Source organism: Alternaria infectoria, assembly GCF_024043175.1.
Source record: "Alternaria infectoria strain BMP 0036 chromosome Unknown scaffold_2, whole genome shotgun sequence".
NCBI classification, from domain to species: Eukaryota; Fungi; Ascomycota; class Dothideomycetes; order Pleosporales; family Pleosporaceae; genus Alternaria; species Alternaria infectoria.
In genome coordinates this window covers 2,595,587-2,610,476 of record NW_026250691.1, presented here as the reverse complement: position 1 = coordinate 2,610,476, position 14,890 = coordinate 2,595,587, and the positions used below count along the sequence as shown (strand labels likewise).

The 14,890-nt window shown below is 52.6% G+C and overlaps 4 protein-coding genes across 4 annotated transcripts; 1 reads left to right on the top strand and 3 right to left on the bottom strand.

Moving 5' to 3' along the window:
• Positions 1 to 2,244: 2,244 nt before the first annotated feature.
• On the top strand, positions 2,245 to 4,239 carry LCB2 (serine palmitoyltransferase component; the record flags this gene model as incomplete). The annotated part of the gene is made up of 1 exon (XM_051493669.1): positions 2,245 to 4,239. One exon carries the CDS (start codon positions 2,245 to 2,247, stop codon positions 4,237 to 4,239), a length of 1,995 nt encoding a protein of 664 aa, XP_051356900.1.
• Positions 4,240 to 5,516: 1,277 nt separating this feature from the next.
• J4E92_002263 (uncharacterized protein) lies at positions 5,517 to 6,632 on the bottom strand (the record flags this gene model as incomplete). Its single annotated transcript, XM_051493668.1, has 1 exon — positions 5,517 to 6,632. The coding sequence occupies one exon, from the start codon at positions 6,630 to 6,632 to the stop codon at positions 5,517 to 5,519; it is 1,116 nt and encodes a 371-aa protein (XP_051356899.1).
• A 5,149-nt stretch (positions 6,633 to 11,781) lies between these two features.
• On the bottom strand, positions 11,782 to 12,679 carry J4E92_002262 (uncharacterized protein; the record flags this gene model as incomplete). The annotated part of the gene is made up of 2 exons (XM_051493667.1): positions 11,782 to 12,369; positions 12,674 to 12,679. The coding sequence occupies 2 exons, from the start codon at positions 12,677 to 12,679 to the stop codon at positions 11,782 to 11,784; spliced, it is 594 nt and encodes a 197-aa protein (XP_051356898.1).
• Positions 12,680 to 14,141: 1,462 nt separating this feature from the next.
• Positions 14,142 to 14,746, bottom strand: J4E92_002261 (uncharacterized protein; the record flags this gene model as incomplete). The annotated part of the gene is made up of 2 exons (XM_051493666.1): positions 14,142 to 14,709; positions 14,742 to 14,746. 2 exons carry the CDS (start codon positions 14,744 to 14,746, stop codon positions 14,142 to 14,144), a joined length of 573 nt encoding a protein of 190 aa, XP_051356897.1.
• Positions 14,747 to 14,890: the final 144 nt, after the last annotated feature.

Sequence of the window (14,890 nt, the reverse complement as noted above, 5' to 3'; positions counted from 1 at the left end):
TTGCTTTCTTACGAGGAAGCTCGATGCGTACGCCCTGCCGCTTGGAACAGTGGCAGGGCATTTGCGGCTCTTGCTCTCCATTATCGCTCATACTTAATGTGGTTGTCATCTCTCACATATTGGTCTCAAATCCTTGGATCTACAAAGCCATGGGGTTTTCCCGTCGCTTGTAGGAAGCCACCCTTCCACTACTTTCCATCACTACTCTTCGTAACGCAGGTTGAACGACCACCATACAGGGACTGGTTATTGAACACGGCGTTGCTCAGGATTGGGTAGGCTTGGAACTATACAGAGAAATGGCGGACTGGTGGAACCTGCGCTGGTGTTGGCAGACGTCAGCGGCATATGCTGGTCGTCTTTTTTCCTTTTGGATTGTTCTTTTCACTGTTCATCATCTCTTCTTTTTCTGTTGCGAGCTAGCCATTGTTTCATATGTTGCGTGCATCTCGGAATTTTCTCTTGTCGGGCTCGGCTGGCAGGTGGAGGGATTGCCATTTTAAGGAGATCTTGAGCTGCGGGGGTTGTGGTGGATTACAGAGCCGCTGCGCGTGCTTGAGTATGTAGCTTTCAAAGGGGTCTCCGGTAAACAGCTGTTCTTCGAGATCAGTAAACAAATACATTACATTACTTGAACCGACCTGGGATGGTGCCAGCAATGTGCTATGCGGAGGTTTGTAGAGCTGGCAGGCAGCGGGGAAGTGCCATGTTATAGCAGAGTGAAATTACGATGGACAGGTTGTCTCGTATCTGCGGTTGCGAGATGAAAGTCCATCGTAATTTACAGCGAATCCTCGCACTAGGAAGGGCTACACAGCCCATTTGACAGCGCATTAATGAGAGTGGTCTCGGGCCAGCCCGTTGAACCTCCACACGATGATTACAAAATCCGGTGGGCCAATCATTCGCTGGGAGGCTGTAACATGTTATTTCATGCTACACAGGCGTTGGTAAGAAGTGTAATTGTCGCGTGGTGACTGCTGCGCAACGGCGGCACGACGTCTTCAAATATGTGGCCGCATGTGCTTATGTGCTAGTCCATGGTGTAGGCGAGGCTGGAAAAGGAAATAGCACTGCAATAAGATCGTCGACTATGCGTGGTGGTGTGAGTGCCGCAACGCTTACAGCATGCCAAGCGGTGGGCATCAGTGGGCGAGCACGTCGTGGCTGACAGCAGACAGCAGACAGCAACAGCCATGCGTGGATGACAGAGCATGCGGTGATTATGTCAGGCTTGTCAGACCGAACGTTGCGCAAGAACTGGGTTAAGAAATTTGTCGTAGTCGATGACGTGCAGCGAGGCCCGTTGGCATCGCAGGCGCGCAGGCACATCGCAGACAAGCTCTGGGCCCGCGCGATTATGGCCCGAGTCGCAAGGCTTTTCAGGCTCGGACGAGGTACGGGTCTAGTCTGGCAAGGCTTGCGATGCTCGGCAGGCGAGGAGGGCGATTTGAGGGCGAAGTGGCAGCGATCGGCATCGAGTTCCCCTGACGTTGTGCCCCAAGCGGCGTGGTGCCGAACGGGACAATGGGGCTGCTCATTTCACGTTTCGTCGGGCCAACCAGCTCGCCGCTGCTTTTCGACTGCACCACCCCTTGCCTCGACGCTGATAAGTGAAGTGCCAGCTTTCTTCTCTCGCTCCACACCCACATCTTGTCGCTCATTACTTGCCCGTTGGTGTTGATCGTGCCAGGACTTTCACGCCATCTCTACGTCACGACCGGCGGCGCAGAAGCTTGGTGGTTCGCAGCAAACGGCCGCGCCACTCAGGAACACGAAAAGCGTTGCGACAGCCCTTCACGTACTCCGCAGTACCAGTCAAGCCTCTGTTTATTGCACCGCGAGCAGCACGTAGGTCCATTTCCTCTAAGCGTCCGCGGCCTCCCGCTGCACCTGCCCAATCCCAGCTTCCAATCTCTTTCCCAGCTTTCGTCTATCTCCTGCACGCTATCCGGCACTGCCGCTCCCCGGCTTTGTCCACGCTCCGGGTGCATGAGCGCGTCAGTACCAGTACTACTAAGACTGCCCTTCACCCACCACTGTCCCAGCCGCTGCTCGCCGACATCCTCACGCAGCGCCGCCAATTCTTCCTCGAGTCGCCTGCTGATCCCTTTCGCGTCTAGCTCCTCCCGCGACCTCCTGCACTCTTCACCGCCAGCTCCAACGTGGGACGATACTCGAGCCTACATCTCCCTGCGTCTGCCCTGCCTACTCTAATACCGCCGTCCGAGAGCAATTGCTGCAATGCCTGTCCGAAGCATCAACCCGTTCGCATCCACCGCCCCTGCTCCCCCCCTCGATCCCTCCGCCGAGAAGCGCGAGCCAGCGCGTCGACAATCCTTCGCAAAGGGCAACAAGTTCACATCCCTCTTCGGTGGCTCCCCCAAGTCCCGGACCGACGCTTCTCTCCTGCGTGAGGCATTCGTTGCCCAGCAACAGGCCCTGCTCAACAACCCCTCACCGTCGCAAATCTCTCTCCCGACCATCAACCTGACCACCGCGACCGGCGAGAAGATGCCCACGGAGCCCAAGACCCTCTTCCAGCCGCCTTCGCCAGAGGAGCAGCGCCGCCTCGCACGAGCACACGCCCAATTTGGTCCCCTTGGCTCCCAGAAGCACCGCTACCTCAGCAAGTTCGAGGGCGAGTTCGGCGACCCCATCGAGGACGAGCCGCCATATTATTTCCTTTTCACCACATACATCAGCTACTTAATCCTAATAGTATTCGGACATGTTCGCGACTTCTTCGGCAAGCGCTTCAGGAAGCAACACTACAGCCATCTGCAGGAGAAGGACGGATATGCACCCCTCAACAGCGACTTTGACAACTTCTACACGAGGCGGCTGAAGATGCGCATCAACGACTGCTTCTCGCGACCGACGACCGGTGTCCCTGGACGCTTCATCACCGTGCTTGACCGCAAGTCAGACGACGGCAACAACACCTTCAAGATGCTCGGTACCACCACAGAAACCCTCAACATGAGCTCCTACAACTACCTCGGATTTGCCCAATCAGAAGGCCCCTGCGCAGACGCCGCCGAAGCTACCATCAGGAAATACGGAATCTCAATGGCCAGTCCCCGATCAGACAGCGGTACTTCAGACCTCACTGTCGAGGTTGAGGACCTCATCGCCAAGTTCGTCGGCAAGCCAGCTTCAATGGTCTTCTCTATGGGTTTCGTTACGAACGCTACCACATTCCCTACCATTGTCGGCAAGGGCTGCCTCATGATCTCCGACGAACTCAACCACTCTTCCATCCGATTCGGCGCTCGTCTCTCCGGTGCCATGGTTACCATGTTCAAGCACAACGATATGCGCGATCTCGAGCGCAAGCTCCGTGAAGCCATCTCGCAAGGTCAGCCCCGCACCCACCGCCCCTGGAAGAAGATCTTGGTCGCCGTCGAGGGTCTCTACTCCATGGAGGGCACCATGTGCAACCTCCCCGGTATCATCAGCCTGAAGCACAAGTACAAGTTCAACCTCTTCGTCGACGAAGCCCACTCTGTAGGTGGTGTCGGCCCTCGCGGACGTGGTGTATGCGACTACTTTGGCATCGACCCCTCGGAAGTTGACATCCTCATGGGTACGCTGACAAAGTCCTTTGGCGCAAACGGTGGTTACATCGCCGCTGAGAAGCCTATCATCGACAAGCTCCGCACCTCCAACGCCGCCATGCTCTTCGCCGAGTCACCCGCACCACCCGTCCTCATGCAAATCTCGTCCGCCCTCCGTATCATCGACGGTTCCATCGTCCCCGGCCAAGGTGAAGAGCGTCTCCAGCGTCTCTGCTTCAACTCGCGCTACCTCCGTCTCGGTTTGAAGCGCCTCGGCTTCATCGTCTACGGCCACGACGACTCCCCCATCATCCCCGTCATGCTGTACAACCCCGCCAAGATGCCCGCCTTCTCCCACGAGATGCTCAAGCGCAAGATCTCCGTCGTCGTCGTCGGTTACCCAGCCACCCCTCTTGTCTCATCACGCGCCCGCTTCTGCGTCAGCGCCGCGCACACCAAGGACGATCTCGACCGTATGCTCACGGCTTGCGACCAGGTTGGCGAGCTCCTCCAACTCAAGTTCAGCAGTGGTGTTGCTGGCGGTGCGGAGCCAGAGGAGCTTCTCGAGATGAGCAAGGCTGCGGACGATAACAAGGAGACTATGCCCAAGCCCCCCAGGTGGAGGATCGAGGATGTGCTCAAGAGGACTGTTGATGATGTTCAAGGGACGCTGCGGTAAAAAGAATTACATGTTTATATATGTCCTACGCAGCATCTTCTTTTCATCAACATTCTTGTCATCCCGACCACACTTATTGGTTTCACGACGTTATTCAGCAAACTTTGGAGCATTTTGGCGTCCCCCTTGTCGTGCGCGTTGGCCTTGTTCTGGCGCGTGTTTGCTTGCTTGTATCATAACTCTTTCTCGATTCAATACCCTCGCTGTTGGCTTTTTTACCACTATTAAATCTTTTTTTATGTCCGCATGGCACTTTTTTCCCAAAGATTCGATGATGATTTGCGTTTGATGGATATGATTGTTCGTCGTTTTTCTTGTTTGTGTTTGTGATTGTGATTATGCATTTCAAGTCGTGGTGAATCCGTGGTGAATCCGTGGGCGAAGTGGGTAGTAGGCGGTAATCGTAATGTGGTGGATGAGTAATTGATCAACGGAGAGGATAGAGGTTGATGATAGATATGTATATAGATTAGATGGTCTATAGACATACGGTGGATACTGTAGGGCGATGAATGGAGTGATAACACTACACTCCATTCATCGCCCTCCAGTATCCACCACATGTCTATAGACCATCTAATCTGAATACTGGAGAGCGATATGAGAGATAGCGGCGCGGGGATAGTGAAAGACAATAAATGGTTTAATAAGCAGACTCCTTCCTTTGGTGTGAATTCATCACACGTGGCTTTTGCACAAGACTATGCTTTTTGTTCTTCTTTGAGATGTGACACGTTTGATATGCTGATTTGTCTACGTTGCCTCGTCTGTTCTTCTTCTTCTGCATTTGCTTGGTTGGGTGTTGGATGTAAGTCGACGTGTAGAAGGTGAAAAGCATAGAACAGCTGTTCGTGATGGGTAGGGAGTGGGTTGGCTGCAAAGCTGGAGGAAATATATGATGAGGCTCTTTGACGGACAGAAGATGATCTTAGTTGAGTCTCGTTATGTTAGCTATGGGGGTTGTGGGCACGTCTTGATGTGGTAGTTAGTAGGGATACATGATATCACGTCGGTAACGTAGGAGGAGGCATTTGACGAAGGCGAATCTTGACTGCTAAATCAATTAGAAGATTCTCTCAAGACCGATGCTATACTGTGGAGTAAAGTAATGTTCGGTCACAGCATCACCAAGTTGTTAAACAGACTTTCCAGGTATCATAACTGCGATTCAACAATCAAACTATATACAACTCAAAGCGTTCTCATAAACATTTCATACCACATCATCCAATACCATCATCCATCGCTAGGCAAAAAGCAAACTCACATCCAAGCGTTTAACCGCGGGTAAGAGTAAGACCGTAAGCAGACAGAATCTCGTTGACAGGCTGGAAGTAAGTAACACCTCCGCGGGAGCAGTCACCAGAGCCACCGGAAGTGACACCCTGGGCCTGAGCACCGCTGTACCAGGAGCCGCCAGAGTCACCGGGCTCAGCGCAGACGTTAGTCTGAGTAAGGCCAGTGACACGGCCCTCAGCGTAGGAGACGGTGGCGCCGAGAGCGCGGATGGTGCCGCAGAAGACACCGGTGGTGGAACCGGAGCGGCAGACGCTGCCGCCGGTGGCGGTGGCGGTGCTGCCGGAGACGGGGAGGGTGCTGCCGGCGTAGTTGTTGATGCGGCCCTGGTACGTGTTGCCAGAGGTGCCGCGGATGTACGAGTAGTCGTTGCCGGGGAAGCTGGAGCCAGCGAAAGTACCGATGGTGGCACCGGCGCTGGTGGAGGCAGTGTTGCCAGTGGTACCGCAGTGGCCGGCGGAGACGAATCCACCGGTGACGGAGAAACCGACGGAGCAGCGGCCGGCACGGTTGATGTAGTAGGCGTCACCACCACGGATGGTAGCGAAGGTGGTGGGCATGGCGGCAACGGTCTTGACCTCGTACTCGGAGTCGGCGAGACCAACCTTCTTGGCGAGGTCGGCAGCGGAGTCGGTGCTGTCGGCGAGAGCCTCGAAGACGAGCTTGTTGGAGGCAACGTCGACGTAGTAGGCGGCGATGCCAGACTCGGAGCGCTTGGCGGACTCGATGTCCATGTTGTCAAGAGCAGCCTTGGCCGCCTCAAGCTTGGAGAGAGGGACGGAGACAAGGAGGGGCTTAGCACCGGCGGCCTCGACCTCGGAGGCGGAGGCCTCGTCGGTGACGGCAACGGTGAGGTCACCGTCAACGAGGTAGGCACCACCGAAGGAGGCACCGGTGGAGGTACGGAGCTGCTCGATGACATCGGTGGCCTTGAGCTCGCGGGCAACACGGGCGTGGGCCTGCTCGGCATCAAGTCCAAGGTCGCGCTTCATGGCAGCGAGGATGTCGGGGTGCAGGCTGTTGGCAGCAGTGGTAGGGGCACCGTAGACGATGGGCAGGAAGACTGCCACGGCAGCGAGGAAGTTGGTGAGAACCATGGTGAAGATACCGAACGTTTGATGTTGTAGAGGCGAGAGCGAAGGTAGTAGAGTGAGTGACACTGATGAGAGTGATGATTTGAAAACGACGGGAATACCCTCCTATACTTATACTTCTTCGTCCACCTCTGGCGTCGTGACTTGCATCATGTCTTCGTCCGTTGCTGTGTAAGATAGAGGCCTAGCTCGCATACACGGCTACGAACTGCCTCCTTCCTCATCCGCTACGTGGTGTGGTCCCACGTGCTTACAGTATCAGAAAGGTAGTCTCCAAAAGGCACCTCACAAGAGCTGTAAATTGGATCGACCGCTAACCAGAATATCTCCTTCCTCTTCCGCTGCAAGGCATGTTTACCCCGGGGTGCTACGTTTCAAGAGTATCGGAAAGGTAAACCCCATAGGGCACCTCACAAGACATTGCCCCCACGGTGTTACACCCAAACAGGCACCTGACAAGAGATTCGCCCCTGGAGGCCATCGAGCTATCGATGTAGCAGCTCTTAACACCAAAGTTAACGGTCTGCAAGCACCCCTACGCTATCCAGGTACGCGAATCCGTTCAGGAAGGAGGTTGAGATACGACAGAGATCCGGTAGGGGTAGATAAGCGAGTTGGTCGGATAATGTGCCAGCCTTAGGGAATAACCCCGCACGGGCATATCCGTTCATGCAGAAGCCATACACACCTCTTTACCATACCTTCCTGATTCATCATGTGTCCCGCTGCCAAGAGCCAAGACCTTTATCTTCTAATATCGAGGGGCGCTTAGCAGATAGGAGCTTTTGCGATGGCTCTCTTCATTCGCCGATTTTCCTGTAGTGCCGGTAGTTTGGCGTTCTGCCCTCTTGGCGAGCTCGGGAATTGCAAGGGCATAGTCCACCTATTCTGGTGTTTGTTCGTAGTCCAAGTAAATGGCCAGTAGATATGCGTGCTAATCGTGGTGATCGTCACTGGCAGCTCCCCGGAGTTGAACTTGTGAGCGTAGCGACAGTGTCTAGACTCGTAGAAAGTCCCTATGAGTCAGGGAACTTTGCCGGTTCGTCGCTGATCAAGAAGGGTCCAGCTGCTTCTAAGCGATCATTCCTCGTGATGTTTACCATTGGTAAATACGCGGTGGTAAAGTTCAGTTGGCTCCAGTGCCGCTCGTCGAATACTAATCAACCCAGAATCCTGCTGCAAGAGAACCACAACTTCCTGCACACATGTGCTGGCGCTGTTCGGTTATGCTGTATGGACGTTGTTTTTCCGTGTTACTAGTATCCGCAATAGTAGTGAAGGATCAGAAGGGAGGGTCGCTCCGAGCGGGTCCTACACCCTCCTCCTGCCGGTACTCGTATTAGAATACAAGCTCCCAATCATGGCGAGGCGTGGGCAAGAATCCGTCAATGCGAGTTCGGAAGACTAGATGCATGAGGGATAGCATACACATTGCCACAACCGCTCGTAGCGTCCTCATGCCCAGCCGTTTGCCGTGCCTGAACCAAGGACGGCTGGTACCTGGCTGCAAGCGTGGTGGCTGGAAGCGTGACCCCGTATTGCGCCATCGTTCCACAAGCCGAGGTGAATTCGCTGCGCACGCGGGTATGATGAAGTCAACGGCGCCTGCACCATGTTCGAGGTTGAGTCGAGTGGCAAGATATTATGCTGCTGTATCCGCATTTGTGAAGTGGCTGATGAGACGTGATGTGTGAGTACCTGCGGGTGCAGAGGTGATGGACGGAGGGGCAGACGTGGCCGACGCCGGCGAACATCATTTCCACTAGCGCAACGCTAAAACGCACGACGTTCCAGACAGGAAGGAGCTCTACGTCGATGTCATGCGCACATGAGACAGCCGCACTTCATTCAAGAAAAAGCATATACCAGGAGTGTAGACTACATCACGATAAAAGCATGCGAAGTAGGTAAGCTGACGTCGATGTAGGCTTCAGGGTGTTCGGTTCTCCTAGGTTAACATGGACGAGTTCTGAGTGATATCGCATAGTTGCATTGCACCCGGCCATTCTGTAAGCTACAACACAGGCTCGCAACGCCACCCTGAAGACATCGCAAGTCCCTACAATGCACAGGCAAAATCGTCCCAAAGCGCTGCTTTCCTCTTGTCGTTGGCCGCCAAATCCTCACACTTAGACGCGGAACCTTTGCAAAACAAATCGAAGGTGAACGGAAACGCAGAGTACCAGCATGAGCAAATGCTACTCAATTTTTCCCTCTCGTTGATGTCAACAGGCGTCTTTGTCTTTGATGTACCTTCGATGGATGTTTTTATATGCCAGTGGCTAGTGTCATTGTAATTCGCACACTTGAGATCACCGAGAGCAGTGTAGTCTGTGAGCCAGGGGAGTTTATCCTCTCGCTCATCCGGTGTGACGTAGACGCCATAGAGGCGGTCATTGAGCTTGAGCACGCCACCACGTCTTTTGGTGGCATCCGTGTCGCACTGGGGTAGTTAGTAGCTGGACTGATGCTGCCATGGGAATGCACTAATGTCTTACATTGCGTATGATATCCTTGTAAGTCAAGCGACAGTGGTCGACTTTGTCGTCATCTGTAGCTCCTTCAAAAAAGTGCCAAGTGGTTCGAGCTTGTATGAACAACGCAGGATCAGCGACCGCAAAGAATCCAACATGCGAGTCAGCGTTTGTTTTTGTGAGTTTGTACGCCCTACTTGCGTTACGGAAGTCCGAGGTATCGCGCACAGATGGTGGAATTGGGGTTGTTTTGTCCCAGTGCTTGATGATGTCTTCGCAGAACTGTTGGGCAAAGCCAACTGCCTCCTCTCCGTCGAATTCTTTCGTATTTGGGTACTGGTCATGGCCTTCACCGAAGCAAGTACGGTCGGACATTGCATCCGTATTGAGTAGTTGGTCTTTGTGGGCATCTACAAAGGTACCGATCCATGAGTCCTCCTTGCCCCTTACGGACTCGTCTGGGAGTTTTCTGTAATACGGGGCGCTTAGTATATCGGCCTTTCGTCCTTCATCAAGCTTAGTCCCAATATCGAAATCATTTTTATTGGGTTGTAGTAGAGAAGCGTCGTAGTTCGGCTGGGAAAGTCCGCGCCAGTGGAACCAGCCTTTTACTTGGATTTGGGCAGATTCTTCGTTATTGAAAGGAACGACCATTTTGCCGTAAGATGGATCATCATCAATTCTAGGGAAATAAGGAACCGTGCCGCCGATAGCCTGCGATACGTAGTTGGATAGGGCAAAAAGAGCATAGTTGTCCGCTAGAAATGATCAGCTTGACAGGAAGTTATGCAGGATATGATGAACATGCCGTTCAATGCTCCCCAGTCGTTGGAGCTGTCGTGAACTCGAGCCAAAACCTTGGCGCAAAGTACCCCGTAGCAAGCTGACCACGACTCCTTGACTCCGCCAGGAGAATCTTGCCACACATTGACCCAAAGGTCTGAGATGGGTCGTTTTAGTTCTTTCGATGTAGGAAGAAACTGGACCAGCATGCGCAGCAAGGTAGTAGCTGATCGATGTCAGTGATCTAGCGGCAAGTGTACAATTGTTGAGTTACTCGCCTCGATTGTCGTGATAATACCCTGAATTGTATCGAGCCGTAAGATTAGTAGGGGAATTGATACCCATCTGAACCCTATGGTTCAGTGGAGGGAGTCCGAAGTATTCGCGACAGATTACAAGCCCCGGTTGTTGACCTTGCGTCTTGGCAATGCCGGGAAAGTTGGTACGCTCGTCACACGGAGCTGAGCCGTCGAAGTTGCACCCCACCGAAATTGGCTCTGAAAGTTGCAGCACGCCTGGAAAAGCACTCTTGATGACCGGGATGTGTTCGACCGAACTTTTGCCAAAAAACAGCCAAAAATTTGGGTTGTCCGTGTAGGCTGTTTGGCTTTTGAATGTAACGTTGACCATATCCATAACATCTTTCAAATCGTTGTCAAGCATGTCTCGATGCTCAGCCTTGCATGAATCGTCAAAGGAGATTATGGAGTTGGCAGTTGATGGCAGCGCTGATACCGAGGGCTGAGGGCCTGTTTGTGCGAGAGTCTGGGAAGGTGATTGTAAGTCTACTTGAGAGGACGTTTGTTGGCTAGCCTGAGAAGCAGCGGAGACTACCTGAGAAGCCACCGAGGCAGTCTGGGAAACTGTAGAGGCTACCTGCGAAGAACTTTGCGCGGCGCCATCCGCTATGAGAGAGAGGATCAAGAAGATCGTAAGCATTAGACCATTCGGTCTAAACACTGACGTGGCTAACGAGCGGACTTTCTTGATGACGTTGAACATGTTGCAGGACGAGCGATAGGAGAGGAATAGCCGTAAAATGGCAGGGCAATAGATATAGTGTGCAAGTATAGCAAAGATGTGAGGTGATGTTGGCTGTTTTGTATTCGCGTGATGGTTTTTATCGAAAAGATATTGTAGCAAGGAGAGAGAGAACCGCGACACGGAATCTTATACTCACCGATGACTGTTGCGTAGGACGTGGAAGTATGCTTTCTGTCATAGCAGAGTCGTTGTGACTAGTCTATAGGATTTGGTGACTGGACGGTGGTTCAAGTTCTTGTTTAGTGAGAGTTGGGATGTTTCGCGGTTCGTGTCATTTTCCGGACCGCATACGATGGAATGTACTCCAGCTTCGTGTAGATATCGACTCTTGTATTCCATACATGTGCATCACCAGCCTCTCATCGCGCCGCCTAGACTATCCACTAATGCACCGCATGTTCGCCACAGCACCCATGGTAGCCCCTTGCTGCGTGAAAACATCCGCGCAAGACTTCCCCGGTTGCTTACAGACCATAGCCGCACCCATGGGGTTGCTACCAAACCAACACGTACAGAGCCGCCCCGTACGTTCGCTATCGTTGATATCGATAAAGGGTGCGACCCGCCATGCACTCGTGGCATTGTAATCCGTGCATTTGGATTCTAAGGTCCGTGGTATGTCCCAGTGGGCTGATGGAGGCGTCATAGCGCCTACGGCGAAGATCTGCAAGTGCGTCAATAATGGTTCTTAAGTGCGACTCTCGAGGATTCATCATAGCATTATCGTTCGGTCAAACCCAAGGGGAAACAACGCACCATGTCGTTGATCTTGAGATAGCCACCGTATTTGTCGTCACTGTCTCCTCCATCGCACTGGGTTTGTTAGTATAGGACGCAAGCATTTGTGGAGATTAGCAACCAACATGTGTAATGAGGTCGTTGTATGTTGCTATGCAATGCGAAGCTTTCTCGTCAGATTGTATTCCTTCGAAATATAAAGATAAGTTCTTCCCTGTCATGAAGCTATCAGGGCCTGGGGAGACATAGTAGACTAGATCCTTTGTACCATCCGGGAGTGGTGTATACAACTCGACTTCCTTATCAATTTGGAAGATGCGCGGATGTAGAGGCTTGCCAGCAAGCATGTAGTCGTTGACTTTGTTCTTGCAAAAGTTGTTCAATTCACTCTGCACTTCGTCAAATGTAAAGGCTATGGCGTCCGGGAACGCGGCTTTATCTTCGCGATAACATGTGTATTCTTTTGATGCACCCAGGTTGGACATGCCGTTCTGTTTTGCTTCGTTGAACACCTTCAGGAACTTGTCACGAAGTGCTTTAAAACCGGATGTGGTGGCCCCAAAGGACCAGGGCGCATTCTCTAGATCAGCCTGAGATTCTTTTGGAAGTTGATCCTTGAAGTCTAAAATGTCTGTCTTCTGGTATCGCTCGACGTCGTAATACCACTGGGAATCACTCTCTGCGCTAAATTCCGGAGTCGCCTGGAAGGTCTGGATATCTCCCAAAAGAAGAGACCGAATGATGAGATTTGGACCATCTTCGAGACGAGGAAGCCATGGGAAGTTGGATGCTCCAAGACTGTTAGATTCCCCAAGTTGATGAGAAACGTACTTCTGCAACGCAAAAAGAGCATAGTTATCGGCTATACCCGTCAGCATCGGGTAAGAGTTCTTCTTGTTGTCAAATGCATACCATTAAGAATGCTCCATGTTTCACTGTCGGCCAACTGAGCTAGGAGCTTAGTGCAGTATACACCATAGCAAGCTGTCCATTTGCTCGCCCCACCCGCATATCGCATGTACACCCACAAGTTGGAGATATGCCGGTTCCAGCCCTCTCGTTGTGGGAGATAGTAGAGCAAAGCTCGCAAGAGTGCGGAAGCTATTGGTAGATTAGTATAGGGTGAATGTGGATATGTTCGAGATGGCATTCCCGTACCTTGGTTCTCATGATAAGAGCCCATATTGAACCGGCGCGTCCAGTCGACTGAATCGCTCAGACCCATCTGAACTGCCTCATTCAGAGGAGGGAATCGGAAGTACTCCCAACAAAAGTAGAGATTAGGTTTGAGGTCCACCCGGGGGCCTTCGCTGCCTATGCCGCCATACACGTGTTTACTTTGACATGCCGCTGTCTCGTTCTTGATGTCGCAAACCGCATTGATCTTCCAAGCGGCACTCACGGTTGCGCTTGAATAGTCCTTAAACACGCTCTCGACCGTGCTAGCATTTGGAATAGCGCTAGTACCAAGATACTCGACGAAGGGTGGGTCTTGTTCAAGATTGGCATTTGACCAATCTAGCTTTCCATAAAAGGCCAACGTGCCAGTCCCGACAAAGGCGGTTTTGATGATGTTCTTTTGATCGGGGTCACAAGTATTGCCGATCACGAAATTCTTGTCCGCATCGACGTTGGGGACTACAATGGGCGCCGCGGAGGCAGCTTGTGTATTGGTCGGAGTAGTGCTTGGCGACGCGGCCTGAGAGATAGCTTGAGTGGTCTGAGAGGCGACCTGAGAAGGCTGGGAAGTAGCCTGAGAGGTCTGAGATGTAACTAGTGAAGTCTGAGAGGCAGCCTGCGAAGCCTGAGAGGAGGCCTGCACAGAAGCCTGTGATGCGCTTGGTGAATTGTCGGTACCAGCCTGAGCCGAGCTTTGAGCAGCAGTCCCGGCGATTAGAGAAAGTATCAAGAAGAGCGTGAAGACTACGCTGTTCAGTGGGATGATAGCCATGCTGGAGCTGCGAACGTCCTTGCCGGCGTGAAAGATCGAAGCCTGAGTGGCCGGCAATAGTGACCGTAGCTCGGTAGTGTGCGATAGGCCGTGTGGGTGTGCAAGCGTGTGTGGCGCGTTGTTGCGTAGTCAATCGATGTGTAGTAGTGTTCATATGAGAGAGATTGTAGGAAGAAAAGAAGGAGAACGCATTGCATAATCTTGTACTCAGCGATGACTATTGCGAAAGACGTGGCAGAATAGTTTTGGTCATATACCGGAGTCATTATGACTGAATTTCATCAGCCAAATGACTGTTTGTTGCTTCGGCCATGATTCATATATCCCATCTGTTCCAAGACGCGTAGATGTTCCGCAGACGGGCATGTTCATCAGAACCCGTGAAGATTGAGTCGATTGCTCGCACGCAAAGTGCTCTGATAGTCTTTCGATCCAAGTGGAAATGCTGCGCTGCGAGGTAATACTCTTGCGAGAGAGGGCTGCAAAAGACACCTACATCATCCGTCTGCCGGGTGTTAGTCATCACGAGGAACACACAGTTTCCAGAGCTGAACGTACGCTCAGAGCGACGGGAACACTGCTGTGGCGCCACACACCAAAGTGATGGTCCGAGTAAGTGCCCGTGATCATCTTGGCATGGACGTTACAGCTGAGGCACAGCTCAACGCCGATTCCGTGCTGCTCGATGGTCTTCTTAAACTCATCTTTGACATGTATAACGTGACCCAGTCTGTCAGGTTGCCATGACAGGAGTGTTTGCAACTCCAAATCCGAGGAAGAATTTTCGCTCTCGGCAAAGTGCAGCGTGATCTTCAGTCCGGCAGCCTTTGCCCGAGCGAAGCTGTCGCCGAATATGCGAATGTCACCTTTCGCTGGGTCGCCGCATAGGTCGACACCAACAACGCCGGCGGACTGATACTTGATGGCGAGATCGACGACTTCTTCTGCGTCTGCGATGTTGTTGCGACGGTCGATTGACAGTATGAGGAAAGCTCGCATGGTGTTGTTAGCATCGTCGTTATGGGCATTGAGTATGTCCAAAACGGTCTTCACGTAATCATCCTTGGTTACGCCTTCTCCAAGGATCGCTCTTGGGGTCGTTCGAAGCTCAACGTATACTACCCCATCATCCTGGAAGTCTTGCAACACAGCCCTGGTGGAGTACCTAGATTGATCAACCGCAGCTCACCATACACGTCCGTGTCGACAGACATACTGGATGCTCGGCAAATCACTGCAAAGGCGATAGATGTATGACGAAAACAGCGGGA